A 22843-nucleotide genomic window follows, 5' to 3' on the forward strand; every position below is an offset into this window, starting at 1 on the left:
GCTGGCCAGTCTGCGGGATCCTGCAGGATCGTACTGCGGGTGCAGTTCTCCCTCTCGTGCTTGGTGCGCGCACACGCACACACACACACACGCACACACGCACTCTCCCCGCGTTCAGAGAGTTACCAGCCCTGGGTAGCTCACTGCAGACGTGATGCCAGGTGACTGCTGGTCCTGCACATGCTGCTTCTTCCCAGCAAATTCCAAACACGAGGTGCAGCCAGAAGGATGTCAAAGAAGGTCTCCAAGGACAAACAGACAGAGGCCAGAGAGCTCTGAAGTGTAACATGAGGAAAGGCCTGGCAAAGAGCAGGGCCTCCTAACTGCCAGGCCCCCATTACACCAGACACATGGTCTGCCCCGGGCGTATCCCAGTTTAACTGGGAACTGTCCTTGAACAAAAGAACAGGTACTTCAGGCTGCCAACAAAGAATGAACAAGAGAAGCCCATTAAGATTAGGATTCTGTACCTGTCACCTCATGGAGTAAGGGCCCTGCTCACAGCCCCCGCACCAAATCAGGCAGTGACACCCACAGACAAATGGAGCCTCAAAGCAACTCATCGCAAATCAGTCAAGCCATATGTTCCAGACATGGCCCCAGAGGGAAAGGGCGGGGGAGATGTTCAACAGACAGAGGAGCAGAATAGCCCAGCAGGGTTGCATGATGCCCTCTCCTTGGGGGAGAGAAAAGATCATGGCAAATGCTCTGGCAGACCAGCTCAGTGTGTGAGAGACAGCATTGCACACACTCTCCCCTAGATGCCGGCCTTTACACAGCCCACACATCAGCACGGTGGCTTGCAACCATCATGATATACTGGGAAAGGACTTTTGCTGCAGGTCCAAGCAGCTCCCACTATTTCATGTCAGAGCTGCTGCTCCCCAGGAGCACGCCTGCTTGAGCTGGCCGGCAATCACATGGGCTGGAATTGCTTCTCCCTCACTTGTTTGCCATCCCTGAAGTTCCCCGAGCCTCCACTGGAGTCTCTCCCTCACTGGTAGGCAAAAGCACTGCTGTCAGAGATCAGAGTTACAGTTTCACTGGGAAGGAGGCCCTGGAAAACTTTAACCTGGAGTAGGGCCCTTCTCAGAACAGATCTTGGGAGCAAAGCACTGAAGTCAGATTTGCTGCACAGCTAGTCAATTTTAACATCCACAAAAAGCCATTGTTGTTTGCCTTCAAGTGAAGCTAATTTTTTTGTCCTTGTCGAAGAATTCCTGAGGCCTTGGATGCTTTCATCATAAATCTTTAACATTATTCACTTAGCACTATGCTAATGCAAGGTTTAAAGAAAATTCCACTTTTCAAAATTATTTTGATATTTGACCAGACATCAGACGCAGCTCCACAGAGAGTGACTAATGACCTGCTTTCTGTGAATGGGAAAAAAACAAAACTTAATTATGTCCATTAAATTACTTCAAATATTTTTCTTAAGATAATATGAATTATTTAAACTCAACACGGAGAAACCTGAAACATTAGCAAGAGCCTTCTGGGACTCGCTATGTAAATTCCCCACTCCAAACAGATGGGAAGAGCATGGCAAGCTGCCACGCAAGCACTGAAGCAATGAACAATACCAAGATTTCAATTCAATAGTTTTATTATGGTCTCCTTAAAGAGGGCATTAAGTGAATCAGTACTACCAAGAGCACCATTAAAGGCTTTCCCGCCTTCCGGGGGGGGAGGGAGCAGAGTTAGACAGCCGGCACACTGCATCCTGTAAAGGGAATTTAAGCTTTGCATGGCGCCAAGTATTCATTTAGAATGACCAGATATCCCGATTTTATAGGGAGTGTCCCGATATTGGGGGCTTTTTCTTATATAGGCACCTATTACCCGCCACCCCCTGTCCCGATTTTTCACACTTGCCCTCTGGTCATCCTATATTCATTTGACAACTGAAGGGTTATTATCCTTAGGCAGAGCTCACTCTTCTAACACACGAGTGCATTTCTACCACAGAGAAACGTTAGCACTTTAGGACATATTTACGTCCTTTCTCCTCTTGCCTCTTCATTGAGTGAGTTTTCTGCAGCCCTGCATGGCCTTCCAGAAGCAGAGTGTAGCAGTGGTTTCACCCAATCTGCATTTTGGCAATAGCTACAGAGCCACTGCAATCTTAAAAATAAAGTTACCCTGATAGTCACCGAGATAACCTCGGTTTTAGAATCATAGAATCACAGGGTTAGATGGGACCACAAGGGTCATCTAGTCTAACCCCCAGCCACAATACAGGATTTGTCGTGTCAAATTTATCCAAGACAGATGCTAGCCAGCCTCCTTTTGAAAAAACCTCCAGCGAAGGAGCTTCCACCACTTCCCGAGGCATCTGTTCCATTGTCCTACTGGTTTTACAGGTAGGAAGTTTTTCCTGAGATTTAATCTAAATCTGCCATGCTGTTGTTTGAGCCCATTGCCTCTTGTCCTGCCCTCTGTGGCAAGACAGCAACTTTTCATGGCAGCCTTTCAAGTAGCTGAAGACTGCTACCATGTTCCCCCTCAATCGCCTCTTTTCCAAACTAAATATAACCAGTTCCTTCAGACTTTGCTCATATGGCTTACTTGTCCCATCCATAGTTTAGCTGTGGGACCAAGCAAAGTCAAAGCAAGCTGACCTGGACAGAAAGAGACAGAGAAAGAGAGAGAGGTGCCATGATTGGGAAGACAAACCAGCTGTAGAAGGACCCTGGAGGCCCGCAGGGAAGACTGACCCCAGCCCAAAGAATGCTCTGGAGCAGGGAGGAAACTAAGGCAAATGCATGAAAAGTTTATTATTTTTGTCTAGATCCGTGTATTTTTTGTATGATTAAGAGCAATCATGTTAGATTCCTGTGCAAAGGCCATATGTGCACTGTATTACACCTATCTCAGGCCCTCGAAATGTTAACCTGTGGGACCAGCATGCTCACACAGACGGAGTTCTGGAAGAAGGTGTGTTTAAGCTATGGGGGAGTACAGTGGGAGGGGGAGTCGGCACTGATCACAGGGGCTGGACTGTTGGACACGGAGGCCCCAGCTCTCAAGAGGGGTAGCTAGACAGAGGAGCTGCATGCTGGGACCCCAGACTAAGGGCAGTGCATGAACTTGTGAGGCCTCAAGCACTCAGGATCCGGCAATTGGTTCCCCTCACAGCAATCTGGACAGTGCTCAAGAGGGGACACTTGACTAGGTCTGTGACAAAAGGGTACACAAGAACTTCCTAGTATTTGCACAGATAACACCACTCAAAGCATCCTGCCCTTGACATTGTTTGAACAGATGCATCTTAGTTACTTTGACATTTTAAACTTGATTTACAGAAGCATTTGCTACAATGCTGGGCTGAGAGTCGGTATTGAACAAGAACTAAGAAAAAGACGTTAACAAGACAATCCTTTTCCATTCCAGAAGCGTTTCCAAACACTGATTCCAAGGACAGCACCAGCCCCCCGGCTCACTCAGCCCCTTGGTAATTCCGAGTTTCTCTTACCATCATTTTAAAAGAGAGAAACTGACATGAATTTCAGCATCAGACTCATTAAAGTGACACTAGTTACGTAGGGGTTATACCCATTTTTACAGCTGTCATTAAATGTAACCTTGCAAGCTGTAAAGTCACTGAATTATTAAGTTGAGCGTTAAGCACGACAATGGGGATATTAATGTTCTAGAGTCATTTTATGGCACGTACAAAGTTATGGAAAATACCTGAAGCTATTCTGAGCCTTTGGCATGTCTGTTTAGTCAAAGATGCTGCTGAATCAGTCGGCACAGTACAACCACCACCACAAAAACCAATAGACCTTATTCCCTGGTCCCCAAATAAAGCTCTGGTTATTGGATTAGTAAATCAGAATGAACTAAAAAAAAAAGAAAACCCACAACACAAGATTGACAAAATGCAATTCCAATAGTTTACATTGTGCTCTGATACCAGGGTGCTGGACACAGTATAACAATGAGATGGACTGATTGGGGCCTGAAATTGAAATAGAGCACGAATGGCCATTTTTACCTTCACACCCATCATCCTTCTCTTCAAAGCCAGCACTACATGTACATTTCCCAATGGGGACTAGCCACTCCCCCTCCGCACTGCAGTGCATCCTGGGAGGACTATCCAGGTCTACTTCAGAATGATTGACGCAGGTGCCCTTAACTTCCACCAGGGTTGCAAATGCTGCTTCTGCCACAGTGTCTGGAAACACTGCCAAGTTCTGCACCGTGGAGAGGCACTTTTTGTAATAAACCCGCACGGAAACCAGAGCCACGCAAGCACCCACGTCCTGGAAGCCCAGGTGGAAGCCTCTCTTGCTCAGGTGCCCAATCTCCCTCAGCTCTGTGTTCAGCTTCATTTTGCGCTCGCCCAAGTCCCCCTGGGTGAAGCTCTCGTCGGCAGCAATGGTGTCAATTTTTGTATGCTTGTTCTCACGGATGCTGTGGCCCAGATCAGAATCTGACTCAACATAGTAGAGGTTGAAGGTCTCCTTGCATGTGCCAACCACTCCAGGGATGCTGTTACAGTCCCTCAGGGTGAATTTCAGCTCAATGAAGATTCTTTGGCCACTGTGCCTGGCAATCCAGCCTGTCTGCAGCCAGTTGTTTTGATTCGACTCCATGACGTTGCAGACCTGGTAGGTACGAATCGGCTTGTAGTTTTCATCTACTCCACTGATTTCTTCCCACTATAAAAGGAGCACACACGTCTTGATAACTGCTATTTAGTGAGAACCAGTCTTCCAGGTAAAACTTTGTACTGAGATTATAAATACAGCCACTAAAAACCCCTTAACCTATGCATCATTATAGCAGATATTAAAAAAACTGAAGCCCACAGAATACACAAATCCCAACACAGCCACTCTGCAGTGTTTTCCAGTTTCTAATATTTAGGAGGGAGAAACACAGCCAGTAACAGAGGATGGACACAGGATTTAATGTCTAAAACAAGATCTAATTTCTAAAAGCCAGAAAAGTCTTGTCTGCAAAGCTAGAGGCAAGGTGCACTACCCCCCAGTCCGCTCCCGCAGGGCCAGGGATGGCTTTCGCTGTATTAGCGACTAATGTCATAGTTAAGTGTATTATCAGGGCCAGTTTCCAATCCCATTTGACTGACCTCTTCTCTCCAAGCACCTACTGAACTGTTCGAAAGGTGGTGACTGTTAGTCTCTCTGCAACTCCACTCGCTTTAGGTCATAAGCTGTATTTTAGTATAGCACAGCAGCAATTACAGCTCCCCAGTGGGGAAACTACCCTCCTAATTAGAGAGTACCGGTGGGGGGGGGCAGGGGGGGAAAGGAGAGTAAGGAGAGAGGAAGTGTCAGACCAACTTCTCCTCGCCTGTCATTTGGCGGGCAGGAGAAGGAAGGAAGGACTCCACCCTCCCTGCCAAGAATGACTCCGGCAATGCTGAGCAACTCAGGTCAGAATGAGGGGCAAAGTCCCCAAGGCCGACTGTCTCTCATGGCTTTACCCTCCTGGACAGGTAGTATTTGCCCTGTCACCCAGAAGCAGCTCACACTGCCAAATATCAAAAGAAGCTAGAGATGGCTGGGGATGAACCCAACAGGGACAATCTCCGGCCTGAAAGCAGGCCAAGGACATCGATGTTCTCAAGGAACAAGCTCACCCCAAGTGTAAGTGAAGTGGCATTTCCCTGCAGCAGCCAGGGAAGTGTTGATTGATGAGATGGTGATTAGACCATCAGCCCTGAGAAGGAAGTGATCTGAGGGCTGCTCACAGCAAGTCCTTCCACAGGTGGCAGAGTTTGTAGTGAGATAACCAAAGAAATCCCCTCATGGAGTTCCTTCCACAGGCTCCAGTCCAGCTGACCCCTGAGCCAAGCTCCAAACATGCAGTGTCACTTCTGAAGAGGGAGTTAAGAGCAGCAGGAAACACCTGATTTCACTGATTTGCCCTTTCAGGTGAAAGTGGGCACAGCTACAGACAGAGGCGGCAACGCAGCCATTCACTTAAACAAACTACAAATCATGCAGGAGTCTGGGGTCAAGTTCCCCAAGAATTCCAGAGATCCTGCCCTTTTTGCTCATCAGGGAACAGAGTGAATCCCCTAAGGCAACTGGCCTGGAAAGTGAACTAGAGAGAAAAGCTTTAATTGACTTGAGTTCCTTTTCTTAGTACAAGAATGCAAAGCGCATTGTCATGAGCTATGCTCAATTTGCAGTGTTCCTCTGACATAATCAATACACTCACTCAGCTCCTCTCTCCGGCTGTCTGGGATTGACAAACATCACCGTTCACGTCAAGGCAGCATTGTGTCAGCTTGTCAAGCCTGCTGTTCACATCACAGAGACATGTCGCTGCTTCTCAGCTCACCTCTGGGATCTGGATTTTAAGCAGAATTTTGTCTACCCATCATTCTAACACTGTTTAGTGGCTGAAGGCAGATACCGATCTAGACAAGCAATGGCCAAAAGCAAAGGCCCTCCACAGTATAGAGCATTTGACACCCCTGAGGAGATCATCGGGATCAAGAGTTCCGTCTTCATCTCCTTGAAGGGAGAGCACCAGCAAATGCACTTCCACAGGTGGCATTACTCAGCTGCTGAAGCTAGTTTGCTCAAGCCACGAAGCCATTCCCATAAATCCAGATAGCCTGGAATCACCATGCAGAATCAGGAGAGATTCGTGACACGTGTAAGTGGCGAGTACTGCTGGACGCACACCATTGCTCTAAAGCAGAGTTAACCAGGCTGCCCAGGGCTGGGACGGGTGAGATGCTGGAGCTGTATTATAGTGACAAAACTTATTTGCATATGTTTTCACTTACCCCATTCGATGGGTGCGACGTCCAGCCCAATTCGGCCTGGGACTCCTTAGAATCCAGCAAAACAACTGCATGGGAGACAGAGGTGTTAAAAAGTGAATTTATAGAACTCATACCCATCTCAGCCACCCTGACGAACTACACTGAACATCCAGCCTCTGAACTGGCTCGACCATTTGGAGACAGTATTCAGATCACTTCGCACTTTTAAAAGGGCACAGTGTGCCTCAGACATACACCCCACTGAGCAGTTTCACAGGAGTGACACTGCCCTGCTCTAAAGGAAACCCTGAAACAGCTTAAAATCCCAGTTTGTCACCAGCTGACACTAGAAACGTAATGATGACAACTGTCACATCTGCAAACTATTTCAAAGGCCATTTTGCCTTCCCTGACCAGCTGAGAGCAGAGTTCCAGGTTCTGCATTTGCCCACTTCTACTGTGCCAACAACAGCAGCAAAACTGCCAGAGAACATGCTGCTTTGGGGGTCTGGAAGCTCAGCACCTATCTCAGGGTAACCACAGAGCCCTGAAATGGGGCAGGTGGGGTGAGAAAGAGGGGGGGAAACAGACCATCCAATATTTTGTTACAAACGTGTAAGTGAATTGAGAACTGTTAAATTCAATAACTTACTGCTGCTAATGTGGAGTCTTTAATCTCATTTCTAAAACTTCCCTGTGTACCGCTGACTAACCAGCTGTGGTAGAGCCACCTCACCCAGCTTCGGCAGACTGACCCAGCTACACTGGGATTGGATCTATGAGCGACGTCTATTTTACAGTGGCAAGAATTCCAGGATACACATTATAGCGCACAACTGCACCTGAGTGATGAAATGCTGGTGTCACGGAGGGTCATGGCAAAACCCCCACTAACTTCAGTGTGGCACAGCCTTCATCCCAGAGGATTAAAATGCTCAGATACCATGGCGATGGTACTAGTAGAAAAATCTTTAGCTAGCTAAAGACAGCTAAGCACTGGGCTCTGAGTAGTGTCTTGCAACACAGCTCTTCATACTACAATCAAAATATCAGCAAAGGGACATGACTCACGTGTGTAAGTCTGGTCTAGAAATACCATGACATTAGAATAAGTGATTTTCAGTACTAATCCCATGACAACCACTTGACATTAAATACCACATTGAAATTGACTTTAATGCTCGAGATTAGGTCAGGTTAGCTCACCCGGCTCCTTGGAGCAAAGCAGTGTTCCACTTTACAAACATCAAAACCTTTACAACGGCAGAATTGCTGGAAATTCCCCCATTTTCTGATCCAAGTTACTCAAAAGGGGTTGGGCGAGGTCAGTTTCCAACACTTTGGAAAGCGGTGCTGCCCTTTTCAAATGCACTGTTGCCACCACCGGGCCTGAGACACTAGATATCATTTACACTAAATATAAACGCCCACTTTGATTCCCATATGTAATGGCCAAACATCACAGGTCCCCAGCAGGGACAGATCCTGGAATGGTCAAGATGACCCAACAGGTCTTTTCTACTCTCAGTAGCTGTAATTTCCTTGTTGGGGCATTACCAAGTCATTCATTGATTCTAGTGTAGAAATGAACCAAGTATCTTGGCAGCGTACCCCAAGAGAGGCAGGATCAAATTCACCCACCCCTCTGAAAGTCATAAACACACCATCTCTCTGTAGTGGGATTCTCTCTAAAACTAACAGGATATAAAGGCTCATCTCCACAGGCCCATGCCAAAAATAGTAGGCTGGAACCATCTGTATTTTTATCACAGTGATAAACATTTCACTGGTGTAAGTGTTGCACATGGGCCTTTTATTGGAAGAAACTATCACCAATAATAATAAAAATGTTCATTTTTAATATCCACTTTAGAATATAAAGACTGTCAAACATTTAAACCGATACAATGAAGATATTACGGATAACTGCTAGCTCTCAGGAATTTGTGGCTATAACTTCAGTCACAGACAAACAGAGAGTAGCTGGTTTATTCAGTTAATGGACAATAATTAAAAAAAAATTAAATTACTGATTCCCTCATGAGTAAGGCTGCGTGTCTGTCATGGAGGTCATGGATTCCATGACCTGCGTGACTTTCGCAGCAGCCGGTGCTGGCTCCAGCAGCAGCAGTTTGGGTGTGTGGGAGGGTGCTCAGGGCTGGGGCAGGTGGTTGGGGTGTGTGGCGGCGCTTACCTGGGAGGGGCTCCCTGGCTCCCACCGGCATGTCCCTGAAGCTCCTAGACAGAGTGGCCCAGGCGGCTCCATGCCCTGCCCGTGCCCGCAGGCACCACCTCTGTAGCTCCCATTGGCTGCGGTTCCCAGCCAATGGGAGCCGCGGAGTTGGCGCTTGTAGCGGGAGCAGCACGCGGAGACCCCCGGCGACCCCTCCCCCTAGTTGCTACAGGGGCATGCCGGTTGGGGCCGGGTAGGTAGCCTGCCAGCCCCATCAACCCTTCCCCACTCCCAGCACCAGTGGGGATTGTGGGCCAACCCCTCCCCCCCCAAGCACCCCCAGCACACACACACCCCCAAGCATCTGTGGTCCCCCAGCCCAAGTTTTAGTTAGGGGTATATAGTAAAAGTCATGGACCGGTTTACCGCCCGTGAAATACCCGTGACTAAAACGTAGACTTACTCATGATTTTGCAAACTGTGAGCTTGGTATAAAGTTTTCCCCAGAGAATAAGGGATTCCCAAGCCAACCTGAGGATGGGGGGGGGGGAGCAGAGATTCAGACAAAACACAGCCCATGACCTGCTTGCCTCTCAACAGCAGAGAATAACTAGTCTCATCTCTACCTTCCGTTTCCATAGAATCAAAGAAGTTTTAATTCACATGCAGAATTCCCCCCCCATCAAGTTTAGTTACATTGCCAGCCTCTGCTGTGCATTCCTAGCAGATGCTAGTTCTTCCATCAAATGATATTACTGCTGATTTGGCCATTTGCTATGCCCCCTGCCAGACCCACCATATTGTACCACTTCATAAATTCCGCTGATCACCACCAACAGTCCTCAGCGGCATTAGGCTTCTCAGTATCTGAGCAGCAAATTGAGAGAAAGGGCTGTTTCTGGACAGCACAACGAGCAATACTTTAAAAAACCATAACGTGAATGAAGTGAAGTTCAGAGTGAACTGAAAACAAACCTTGGCTCTCTCCAGCCTGGAATCATTCATTTGCAGAGGGGTGTTGGTTACACTGCAGACCCTACATTTGACTCCAAAGCCCAATCAAATTGGCCACCATCCACTGGGCACAGTTCAGCTAATGCTCTTTTCCTACATTATAGGAGAGCGGATTACAGCGATGCTGATATTATTTACAGCAACAAATTCTGACAAATAACCTCCCTCCCTGCATGTCATGGTCTGCAGCTTTCATTTCGCACTGTGAATGTTCAAATGAAGCACCTATACTTCCACATCACGACTGAGTTTAGAGGAATTATTATTAACCACACTCGTGGGACTATTTACATAATCACCAAATAGCCCAGTGATGGGGCATTCGTTATTTGAAAATCTAGAGCGATGAATAAAAACCCTCAACAAAAGAATGACCATTTAAAAAACAGACCGCAAGAGCAAGTCACTGGCAGCCAGTTTCTTCCTCTAGGCTCAGGGGTTTCTGATTCGGGGAGGTGGGGGGAAGGAGGAGTACTCAGTTTTCACATCACTTTTTTAGACACTCTTCTGCCCTCTCCAGACAGAGCTCTTTGTGGTTAAAAATGTCGGCAGGACATACTCTAGCTATCTCACCATACCCACAATTCCAGGGGGAGTATTAGGCAAAAGATCTAGATTTCATCTGCTCATAACCCATGTTAACACATTTTGGCTGCGGGTGTCCCTCTCGTGGTTAGACAAGGGCAGGTACGAGGCTCCTGTTACCTCCAGCTAATAGACACAGACCTGGAGCTCAGGCAGTACCTGCTCATGCTTTTAAATCCACAGATCTTGGGTTCATGCCCCACAAACGACCCAGCCAGCAGCTTCATGACATGCCCATAAGGGAGTCTTATAGTATTAGAAGTAAAATGGGTGTGGAGAGAGGTGGGTGGAGGATGAAGAGGGAGCCCCACCGGGTCTCCTTCCCTGCCTCAACCGTGTTACTCTGGGCTGCTTTGGATTTAATTGCAACAAAGTTTGACAGACACAGGGGCTAACAAGGAAAACAGTCAATAATGCGGAACGTTACACAATTTACACTAACAACTCATTGTCCTCTAGCACCTTTCTACTAAAGACCTCAAAAGCACTCTACAAGCAGTAATGAATGAAGCCACACATCATCCCTGGGAGGAGCACATTGTCCTCACCTTACAGACGAAGAAACAGAGGCAAAGAAGGTTGTGAGAAGTGCTATAAGTTGTGTCTGATGAGTATTTTTGGACAGACCGAGGTGATGTTTGTACTGACTGGCTGGCTTCAGCTTTGTTTGACCCGAGTGTATTCTTAGCGAGCTTCTTAGTCAGCAAACTTGCTTACAGCAGAGGCTGCACAGGACAAAGGGGATGTTTTGACCACAGATATTACATAAACTGAAGGGAGTTATTGGAACAACAGATACGCAAAACGTACTGCCGAGATACAATTAGAGAAAAACAGGTAAAAAGTCCCTACACAGAGTAAAGGGTCAAAGTGACCTGGCCAAATTTGCATGATCAATGGCAATAAAGCAATTAGAGAAGAGAAATAACAGGAAAATAGCAAAGATAAGCAGAAGTTATGCCAATTCAAGTTTACACATGTACTGTATGAGTTACATAAGATGTGCAATATTCATGATACTTAACGGTTATTGGAAGAGAACTAATGAATAAGCAATTTGGATGCATATAATACAGGATAGATTATCAGAGACAGTCAGAGCTTTGTAGGAGAAACCCATTGTGCCCCATTGATGCCCCAGGAGAAAATAGCTGGCCATTGTCTTTTTGTGTATATATGTCATTCATTACTTTAATAGTAATCGCAATCCCAAGGCATGCTTCTGTTCAAACAAAGGTCTGAATTAATAAACCTGAGTGTGTCAGACCTCAGTGGGTGTCATGCTCAGCCGACAACGGGAAGAGACTTCTCCTAGGCACATCGTGTTTGTTCTAGAGCCAGGAACAGAAGCTAGATTCTCTCCTTCCTCCACCGCATGCTTCAACCAATAAGCAATGCTGCTGAGTTCCCATATTTGCAACACACCATCGTACCTGCTAGGCAAATTTGTATGCAGTCCATTTGGCTGTATTGTAACTGAAATGTAATGGAATATGTAATCCCCTCTCCAAGGGACCCACTGATTGATCAGATCTGATATCAGGTAACAGAATGCCATGATTGTATTTGGGAGCTCTCAAAGGAGCAATCAATATTTTACAAAATTAATTATTTGCCCTTTTACATTATATTTATAAAATCCACTCGTGCTGCCATTTTGAAGAGAGATCCCCTGGGACAGACCATCTCCAAAGACCAAAGAGACAGATGTTTCTGCTACTGAAGCTTAATAGAGAAATTAAGCAAATATATGCACATCTGGATAACAGAATAAAAACACATAAAAGAGAGGCCTTAAAAGGTAATGAGATGTTCAAATATTGTTTCCTGGTGCAGTGGCAATAAAGCATGTTTCTCAAAGCACAGCAAAGCACTCATTTGCACCTTGCCAGCACCACAACCTGACAGGAAAGTATTGAGATTTCAGATCTCGCTTTCGCACTACCACTGCACAGCAGCTAAGAAAGCAGGCACATGCAAATCAGCCTTCAGAGCTGCAGTGGAGTAACAAGTACAGTAAATTTAAGTCCCAGAAATATCTGTGGGGCCCCTCTGGGTACAGTCCTCTGTGCTCCTTGGCTCCATCTTCTCTTACACACCACACCTCCGTGTCATTAGGAGCCCTGGGGCTCGGGACAGGAACAAGCAGGAGCTTTCTCAGACCCCAGCATCCCACACTGTTGCTTTAGCTGCCCTCTGACCCTCTTTCCCCTCTCAAACAATACGATCTACCTTTCACCCAGATGCATCCCTGTCCCATAGGCACTGACACAAAGAGACAGGGTGGGGGTCCCAGAAGCCAGCATCCCACATGCTCTAGCCTGCCCATCCTTCCCCTCGCATTTGGCTGCAGCTCCACTCTTCCCACTCGTCCATGGGCTACAGAATACCCCAAGGTGCAGAAAATCTCTGCTTTCTTTCAGAGAACATTTAGCTTGTCATAGAACATGAACCTAGTGAGACGGAGATGTCCAGTGTTGTAATATTTGGAAAAACACAAAGGGATGTTTTGGAAAAATCACGTGATTTATAAATGGTTAGATGCTGAATTCTTGGATTTCTCATTTTCAGGAGAGTTTATTATGGCCTGTCAGTGTGCAAGGATTCCAGTGCAGCACAGGGGCCTGTGCCACCACGATTACCTGCCTTAGTAACTGAGCCCCGTGGGGAGCACTGACTGCACGTGTTTGGCAGAGCGGAAGGTTAGAAGTATCCATATTCATTCCTTCTTCCTGGCCTCCCCACAGGGCAACGGGCCCTCAGAACGGTCTGCTGAAGACTGAATGCTCTCTGTATACCAGTTGATGGCAGTGTCGTTCAGCATGCTCTGCTAGCTAATTCATGTATCCCAGGGTGCAGCACATCCACCAGGTAATTTTATAAAGGGGACTCTAACGGTATCTTCAAGCTGGTTGTTCGAGGGACTGGCCAGCTGGGTTCCCCAAGAGCTCCAGGTATTTCTGACCAACCTACTTTACCTAGTTTGCCAGGTAAAGCACGCAGCATGCGAGAACTCTAGACCAATTCCACCCCACACTTTGGCTGTGTTATGTACTTTGCAGAACCTACACACAAGCAGCATCTTCCCCAGCACTTAGAACCTGATAGTTCACCTCTTAGCCTGAGGCCCTGGGCTGCAGACCCTAAAGCCCCTGCGTTAATCCGGCCCTGATGGCAGGGTTGCTTGTGACTGTGGGGAGAGCAGGGCTCAGCTGTCCTCGGGGACTCTTCTGGTTCATGCCTCGTGTTCGTAAAATCTCATGCTTCAGGACTTAGCTGGTTACCTGCAAGGGTCAGGAAGGGATTCCCCCCAACCACACACACCCCAAAATGTATTCTGCGCCAAGCTTTTTGTTCTTCTTCTTCTTCAGAGATGGCCCTGGCTGGAGGTAGAACACTGGACAGGTGGGCAGGTGAGCATTCGCTCTCAGGTGCTTGCCTGGCTGGTTCTTGCTCACATGCTCAGGGTCTAACGGATTGCTCCAGAAGGAGTTTTCCCCAGGTCAGATTGGTTGTGATCTGGGTTTTTGTTTTTTTATTCTTTCCTCTGCAGCATGGGGTGAGGGTCACTTGCCAGGATTATCCAGGTATCTCTCACTTAATCAATTCCCTGCTAATTGCACAGGTCTCGGGCTCTGGTGCACCTCAGTCCCTCCTATTCTCTGCCTGCGGCATGTAACAGTCTAGTCTCCTGTGGGCTGTGATAATTTGGCCTAATTTTGGTTGTTGAGTTTAGCTTGTGGGCGCTGGGTGGTACTGGTGGCCTGAGCCACGCACGAGGTCAGACTAAATGATTTTGGGTCCCTTCTGGCCTCAAAGTCTCTGACCAGCTCAGCACAGAGAAGGCTACGCCACAGTGTTACAGTTGCTATGGCACCAACTCCTACATTTAATTGAGCAGCAGAGTTGTTGAATACTTGCTAACTTATTGGCTTGGCACTCCCTCTCGTAGACTCGCACTCCTTCGGAGGCCAGGAAACAGACGCCCTCATCTCCAGAGCAAGAGAGCTTGAACGAACATTGTTAGCAGGAGACTAGTGGAATCCAATAGAATAAACTGACTCTTAGTCTCTCAATGATGATAATCAAGCCCCTTAACATGTTGGGCAGCCTCCTGAGGAGAAAGTTTATACACCAGTGTCTTCAAGATGTGTGCTTGAACAAGAGCTTCCTTATGACCCCGATACATAAGGAATCTACAGGCAGACGTCTGAGACATCGAAAGGTGAAAGAGAAAAATCCAGAGAGAAGAGTGACACTCAAGTTTCTAACTATGACATGCAAGAATTTTAGGAACGCATGAAGCAAGACTTCAGTCATCAGACCCCTAAGGATTGCCAGGGATTCTCATCCCTCCACAACTCCTGTAACCGTGCATTAGCATCAATTTGGTCAGCCAAGGCAGAGTTCAGGTGTGCTCTGTACTCACAGAACCCTATTCACCTAATGCACCACAGGGCTCAGCTCCCCTGGTCACTAGGAGGTTGGCTCCAGTGGCAGCTGCAGGAATTCCGTTTGGGGAGAGCCGGGCCCAGGAGCTCAAACCATCTAATGACAACCCACCTTGAGAGAAAAGTGCTGCAATATTCCTACTGGAAGGCCGATAAAGTAGGTTTACACAGGAAGACTGTTGTCCCAACTTCTTGAGTTTCCAGTCAGTCTCGTGGGAGCACAGTCCATTGGGTGGGTGGCTCATTCGTGGGGTTAGCTGCAATACAGGTTTTCATCTTCCTTGTGTTTTGCTGAGGACAGTGATTCTCCCCCACTACTGCTGTACAATACTAACTCTCTCCTGCCAAGAGGGAGCTTGAGTTGACCTACAAGCTGTATTAGATTGAATAAAAATAACCCTGCTCTCTGAGGCAGCACATGGGATGGCGACTCTGTTTAATTTGTGAAATCAGTGGAGCTGAATAGCCAGAGCTCCTACTCTGCAAAAACCGGAGTGTGTGAAAACCTCCATATTGGTGTAATAAACTATGTTTATGATGGTCTATCATTTTAAATCGTCAGCCTTGCTGTAAAACTGTGTCTGCTCCCACTAACTTACTCTAGGAAGGATTTGCACCTGCTGGAGGAGGGCACTTTATCACAGTGTAATAGCAATGGCTGTGAGACATCTGAACAGAATAATGAAACCTCCTTTATCAGACGGGCCCCTGGGTCTCTGGTGCCATGAAGCTGTCACGGCTCAGGATTCATACACAAAATCTCATTGTCTTGGCTGAGATGGAGCTATTGGTCCAGAGTACAGCTATGCTTGAAGGCGTGGGCTTGGGACAGAGTGTGTAAAGGGTTAACACTGACCATTTCTGGATTGCCAGGCAGTTTTATACTTAGGACATCATGTACATATCTGTTCCAATGCATCTAAAAAAATAGGCAAAATACGTAGTCACAGTCAGCTTAGCTCTACCCATATCTGGGAGAGCTCTGTGCAGCATTATACAGAGCACACCTGAACTCTGGCCGAGTTCCTGGCAGTTCTTAGGAATCTGATGATTGAAGTGCTACAGAGGTTCCTTAGAATTCTTGCATGTTACAGTTAGACACTTGAGTGTCACTCTTCTCTCTATATTTTTCTCTTCTGCCTTTCAGTGTCTGTACATTCCTTATATATCTGGGTAATAAGGAGGCTCTCGTTGAAACACACATCTTGAAGACACTGGCATACAAACTCTCTTGATAATCATCGTCCAGAGACTAAGAATCAGTTTATTCTGTTGGATTCCACTCATCCCTTGCTTACAACATTCATTCAAGCTCTTTCCCCTCAAGGCAAGTGGTTCTGTCTCCTGGACTTCTAAGGAGTGTGGCAAAATGATAGGGCAAGCCAAGAAGCGAATACTGATTCCCACCAAGTACATATCACCCCAGAAAAGAGACAGAGGACACCCAGAAAGACAGTCAGGTGTCTAGAAATTAAATTAGGACATTGGGCAAAATTCTTTCATCTTTCAGTTCATTGTGAAAGTTCAGTAGCTTTCCAACAATGGGCGGGAGTGCAGGGATACCACTATATAACATACATGGCCCCGTGTACACTATGGCACACTAGGGTCGAAATCCTGCAGCAAAGCTCCCTAGGCTCCATGGCACTGTGGTGCCAAGTTCTGCAGATGAGTTAAACATGGTATTTATTGCATTCAATATGAAAGCAATCCCACAGCACAGTCAGCGTAGGAATCCTTGATTTATAGACTCTAAGGCAAGAAAGGAGCATTATGATCAATTCATCAGCGAGCTTCCCAGACCTGAAGAGGAGCTCTGCATAAGCTCGCAAGCTTGTCTCTCTCACCAACAGAGGTTGGTCCAGTAAAAGCTATTCCCTCCGCCTCCCGTCTCTGTAATATACTGGGACCGACAAAGCTACACCACCACTGCATTTCAGTCATTCTTTGGTCTCCCTACCCATAAGGCTGAGAAGTGTAAACAAAGTTTCAAATTCCTCAGGCTCCTATAGGAAAAGCAAAAGGCTGGAGCCGACTAACAGGCGAGGTTAATGCAACCCATGTCAGGAAATACCGTAAATAGGTGCAATCAGTGGGATTACTTGGAATGAAAAAGCTGCAGCCACCAGAGGGTGTCACTAGAGTGAAGCAGAGCTAAAAACATGCAAGGCTGGGGGACAGTAAACTGCGTTATTCCACCTGCCCTAATTACCGAGAGAGGAAGACAGGCAGAGGAGCCTTCTCAAATGAGCCAGATTGTTCAGTCAAATGATCTTGGCTGAACACCAGTGCTGCAACTTGATGTTGGGGGTCGTTTTAATTGCAGATCGAGGCTGAAATCAGGCTTTGTTAATATGAACATTGCAACCCCACACGACCACCAGATCCAGCTGGGCTTTCAGCACGTTTCCATCCACGTACCGTAACCTTTTTTGGTGGACAGTGTTCAGACTCTGATGCTTCCACCGCACTCCCAGAGGGATATGGTGGCAAGGACCACTCTGTAAGATTTGGGGCACCAATATAGTGTTTTGGGCATGGATGAATTGTGAAAGGGGCAAGAGGAAAGAGAGAGGGCTATAATAGAGACATTGTGATGCACTGAAACCACCAGGATATTTTTAACTTCAAAGAGGAAGAATTCACCATGGGCAGATTCTACCATGCAGCCAGGATCAAGGTTTACTGCACAGAACAGAAAGGGGGTCAGACCAGGGCTCAATTTTGTTTTCATCCACTGAACGAGAGAAGTTGCGGCCAATTCTATCCTCTATGGTCCTAGAAGAAATAGAGCAACCCAATGCAGGAACATTCTCAATAATGTAGGGACTGCTTCTCAGTCTGAGAAACTTCTACAGAGCCCAGGATTAGGATTCAACTCCTGCATGTGTAAGTCCCACTGCTTCTTAGTTACAAAAGGAGTGTATTTCACCTACAACGGCAGGAGAGCCCAGGTTGCTCTTACAGTAAGAACTCAACATTTCCTTTCAAGCAAACCACACTATAGGCACAGATTGCACAAGATTTTTGAGTCAAATCTGAATGCCACAGAATAAGTAGCAGTCTGAAGACTATTGCACAGCAGACCAGGTCGTGCCTTTAAAAGCAACAGCTCTCGGATCCAAATGGTTGCATATAACTTAGTCCTAAGTGTTATCTTGCCTAGAGTGTCAGATCTCAGATTCACTGTCCAGCCACCCACGCTAGGGCCCTCTGCTGTGAAGGGAATGGCACAGACACTCAGAAGAGTCCAGGCTCCTCTCCCCCACGGGAGTCTGTAAATGCAGCGAGCTCATGCGAGATGGAACAGAGAGATCAATCAGTGATAAATCAAACCACTACCCATCACTAAAACCATGCAAGTGGAAAGCACAGGCCAACATGAGCAAAGAGCTCTATGTTAGGGGAAAAGCAGAGTCCAACGTAACCAGAAAGCAAGAGGCAGAATGGGGAAAGAACCCAAGCTTGCCATGCCATTTCTAGACAGAACATTGACTACAACACTCAGCATCCTCTAGGACTTGGGCCACTTCACACCACAGTGCAACACTGAGCACCATCTTCATGGTGTGAATGGGAATGTCAGCAACACTGGTGACCCTGGTGTATTTTAACTACAGCTCTTCAGAAATTCAAAGGCTGTTAAATTAAGCTTCACTGGGCTCATCTGGAAAAAAGCAGGTGAACTCCTAGCCATTTATTTGCCTGCTTTATTTGAATGAAAACTATTGCAGAAAGCCGATCAATATGCTACAGCCAGATTGAATTCAATGGTTTTGAGTGTGAAAGCAAAGCAGGAAGGTGGTAGAGGGGTGAGAGACATGAGACTAGAACAAAGTCAGCCTGAGTTTTCCTCCTAGGACATTTTTAAGTACCTCCAGAGGGCAAGTTCAGAGAGCTGCTGTGTAACCAACTGAAAAGAAAGGGAACTTGCCAGCAAGAATTTCCAGGTGATCACAGCACTTAGACAGAACCACACTTTTCAATATAGCTTCAACATGCATCCTGTTATTTATATTGTTAACCATTAATGCAGCATCAGAGCTTTGCACAGCATTTTCCTGGGATTGCCAGAGAGGGTCATGCCCCAAGGAGATAAGCATAGAACACAGCAGTGATAGATACAGGGAGAAGGTAAGAAGCTTAAAATATAAGCCAGTTATTGGTATTACGATAGCGGTAAGAGGCCCTGCTGTGCAGGGCACTGCACAAGCGTAGAGTGGGACAGCCCCTGCCCTGAAGAGTTTACCATTGAAGCAGACAAAAGGAAGGATTCTCATCACTCTTTATAGAGACGGAACTGAGGTAAGCAAATCTGATCTGCTCACAGCTTTGAAGCAGAGACTGAGCTAGGAGGAGGAGGAGAAGTCCAGGAGGGGAGGTCAGTGATGAAGAGCATGGGGGGAGCGAGGGTCTTTCCAGGCATAGGGAGCATCATGATCTAAAAGTCTGAAAAGGGGCAGTAGCTGAGGTGGGCAGTGACAGGGAAGACCTAAGGGCAGAGGGATTAGAGAGGAGGCTGAAGCCTCAGGATACATTTAGAGCAGCAAGCACAGTCCCAAGCTCCAGGAGTTCACTTTCCTTCCCCCTTTCCAATCTCAGGGTTGTGTATTTAGATCAGATACTGTCCCATCCCAGAGGTGGGCACACTCAGTCTCTAGGCAGAGTTCCAGTGAGATCCACTGTCTGTAGCATTGCTCTTGGTAATCTATTCAACATCTGGAGGAGGTAGACAGTGTTGACAAGCTTGTGTGTCTGTCTACAGATAAATACACACCTGGGTAAGTGACCAGATGGGGACCCGCACACAATATCCATGGGGCATTTTTTGTAAGCCAAAAGTCAGGTAGCTTCCAGGCGACCCATCATGAAGGATGCTCTGAAGTGTAGGACTCCAGAGTACCCACACTGCACTGGCAATGGAAACAGAAGCAGCAGTTCATACTTTTCAGCACAAAACAAAACAGTGTCATGCAGTTAATGCAACAGCAGGCATGTGGCACCTAGACATACAGGAAATTAGCAGCCACAAACAGTATTTCAAGCCAAAACAAACTACACTTGACCAGACTTTATTACCAGGATCTCCTCTGGGTTAATTCAAGAAAGGAAAAGGAATTGAATCTAGAGTTTCCATTCCAGAGAATATTCTAGTCATGTAACCAGGAGAATTTCGGGACTCTAAATTAACTTCTGCATACCACAGAAAAGCAGAACTGTTTTCCAACTACACACGTGCATAGCATAGAGGGAAAAAACTCCAGTCAAGCAACAACATATTGGGGAACTTGCATTAGCTACCTGAATTATGAACTTTTATCACATAGGGCCTAAATCATAAATCGTGTTCTCACTTAGTGCATTATTCACCAATACTACAGGGATGCACTGGTTACAGCACTAATTACAAGCTCTATACCAGTACCTCATGTTAGTTCACCTGGATGACAATTGTGCCTAAGGTACACAATCTACATGGTTTAGTTTACCAGATTACCCACAATGTCAGCCAGTCTGCCTTGGAATTTAGAGTTAGTAGTGACTCTGCTGTTCACATCACCAGTTGTCCATCTTCTACTCTCTCCTTAAATCATGGGATTACAACCCAGCAAACACAGTAAGAATTAATCAGACAAGGATGGAAGCTTTCAATTCTTTGGTCCTGGAAACCATAAAACTGCTGTCCAAATCTTTAAGCTACACACTTCTCTCAGCTAAATTAGACACTTATAGGTTCAGGGACAGAGGAAGTGAAAATCCACTGATTTGGCCAGACTACACCATAACCTTTTCCGATCTCTGGCTGTAGGGAATATCTAAGCTGCCTCTATGTTATTCTGTTCTTCAGGCCAGACTTGAGGAAGAGCTCTGTGTAGGTGCAAAACCTTGTCTCTCTCACCAATAGAAGTCGGTCCAATAAAAGGTACTACCTCACCCACCTTGTCTCTCTGTGTTATTCAGTCAATTAAGAAAGGAATGATAACTGCACAGCCTAATGAAACTCATCTACCTTTGCATGTTCTATTGTCCCCACAAGTACAATACTAAAAATTCACATCTTTACAACCACAAATTGACAGCTCTACCATGATTTCGCATTATAGATGTTCTCTCTAGATACTGATCTATTCTCCCATAAATTATGAACCAAGAGGAGTTCACATAGCCAGAATAATAATCTGTGGAGGTTTTGGATCTTGGAGGCAGACTGGGAAACATGTGCACCCTCCCAGCTGTTGACTTTTTGAGCAATCTGCTTGCTTTTCCCCATTCTGCCTTTTTTCTTCACATAGCAGACAAAACTAGCACAAAGAACCAGGGGCTCCTTGTAAAGCTGCACGGGCCAAAGAGAATTATCTGTGCAAGGAATCTCCAGGCACAAGATAGAAAGGGACCAGGCACCGAGACTAGAGGGAAGGGGTGAGCAACCAGAGTCCAGGACAGATGCCCCACAGAAGGGAAGACTTCCTGCAGACTTCACTCCCCTGATCTCAGCCTCCAGCTACCCTCCTCTCTGCTGAGGGGAAGGGGAAGGGAAAGGAGGATGAGGACTAGCTGCTGTTTAAAGGGACACTCAGGAAATGCAATTTACAATAACAACTATTTATAAACATGCGGGAAACACTATTTATATGCAGATGGCAGAAACTCTTTAATTCATCACATCCCCATCTCCTGATCCCCAAACTGTTCCCCTCTCTTCAATGCACCTGTTTTGGCAAAGGACCCTCCTAGGGAGGCTGGAAGTAGGGTGACCAGATAACAAGGGTGAAAAATCAGGACAGGGGTGTGGGGGGGTAATAGACATCTATATCAGAAAAAGCCCCAAATATCAGGACTGTCCCTATAAAATCGGGACATCTGGTCACCCGAGCTGGGAGGAACCACATGGGGCACAGGGAGCTTAAAGATGTTCCTGTCAGTGCCCGGCTCATGGCTCAATGACAATCAGACCCCCTCCCCCCATCAATCCTCCCACCGAGATACTTGCTGCCATGTCCCTACTTCCTCCCATGGCCCCTTCCCCACCTAGCCTGCACGCTGCCCCCACTCAGCCGCCCCTCCACATTGCCACTGTCCAACCCCCGCTGCCCCATCCACCCTGCCCCAGCCCCCCCCACTGCCCCATCCCCCGTGCCCCAGCCCCCCCACTGCCCCATCCCCCGTGCCCCAGGCCCCCTACCCAGTCCCACTGCCCCATCCCCCCTGCCACTGCCCCCGATTCCCCCTGCCCCAGACCCCTCACCACTGCCCCAGACCCACTGCCCCCATCCCCCCACTGCCCCACATCCACCCTGCCCCAGCCCCCCCCCCACTGCCCCATCCTCCGTCCCCCAGGCCCCCTACCCAGTCCCACTGCCCCCTCCCCCCTGCCACTGCCCCCGACCCCCCCTGCCCCCACACACCCCACACAGCTCCTGCGCGCCCCTCTGCCCGTGTCTCTGATCCCCCGGCCGGACTCACCCTCCTCGGCGGCGGCCCCGGGCACCAGCAGCGGCAGCAGCAGCAACAGCGGCACGAGGAAGCCGCCGCCGCCTCCGCCCGTCTCCATGGTGCTGGCGACTCCGCGCGGCTCCGGCTGCCGCTGCCACCTCCCTCATCCCGGCCGCTCCCCCGCCCTCCCTGGGCCCGGCCACCGAGCCCGCGCCCGTCAGAATCCGCCCCGCCCACCCGGCAGCCGGGCCAATCGGAGCCAGGGGCGGGGTCAGGCGCGGCCACTCGCCGCGAGAGGAGCGCGGAGCGGGAGGGGGCGGGGCGAGGAGAGGCACCGGCCAATCACAGCGACAAGTGCGCTGGAAGGGCGGGGCGAGGATGGGGAGCAGCCACTCACGACGGGGGGCGCGTCAGCGGCAAAGCGATTGG

At 47.7% G+C, this 22843-nt stretch overlaps 1 protein-coding gene across 7 annotated transcripts in view; it reads right to left on the reverse strand.

Moving 5' to 3' along the window:
• EPHA10 (EPH receptor A10) overlaps positions 1–22585 on the reverse strand; it is a 101276-nt gene extending 78691 nt beyond the window's left edge. For 6 of the 7 annotated variants that reach the window (XM_044997822.1, XM_044997823.1, XM_044997824.1 and 3 more), the window contains exons 1-3: positions 22445–22585; positions 6779–6843; positions 4004–4673 (exon numbers count right to left, since the gene is read on the reverse strand). In XM_044997822.1, the coding sequence (XP_044853757.1) occupies positions 4004–4673; positions 6779–6843; positions 22445–22532 (823 nt within the window). In that variant the 5' untranslated portion in view covers positions 22533–22585. Of the gene's footprint in view, positions 1–4003; positions 4674–6201; positions 6334–6778; positions 6844–22444 lie in introns of all 7 variants that reach the window. The other variant, XM_044997825.1, reaches the window with a different exon arrangement.
• Between the last annotated feature and the right edge of the window lie 258 nt (positions 22586–22843).

The sequence above is a fragment of the Mauremys mutica genome, chromosome 23, assembly GCF_020497125.1.
Source record: "Mauremys mutica isolate MM-2020 ecotype Southern chromosome 23, ASM2049712v1, whole genome shotgun sequence".
NCBI classification, from domain to species: domain Eukaryota; kingdom Metazoa; phylum Chordata; order Testudines; family Geoemydidae; genus Mauremys; species Mauremys mutica.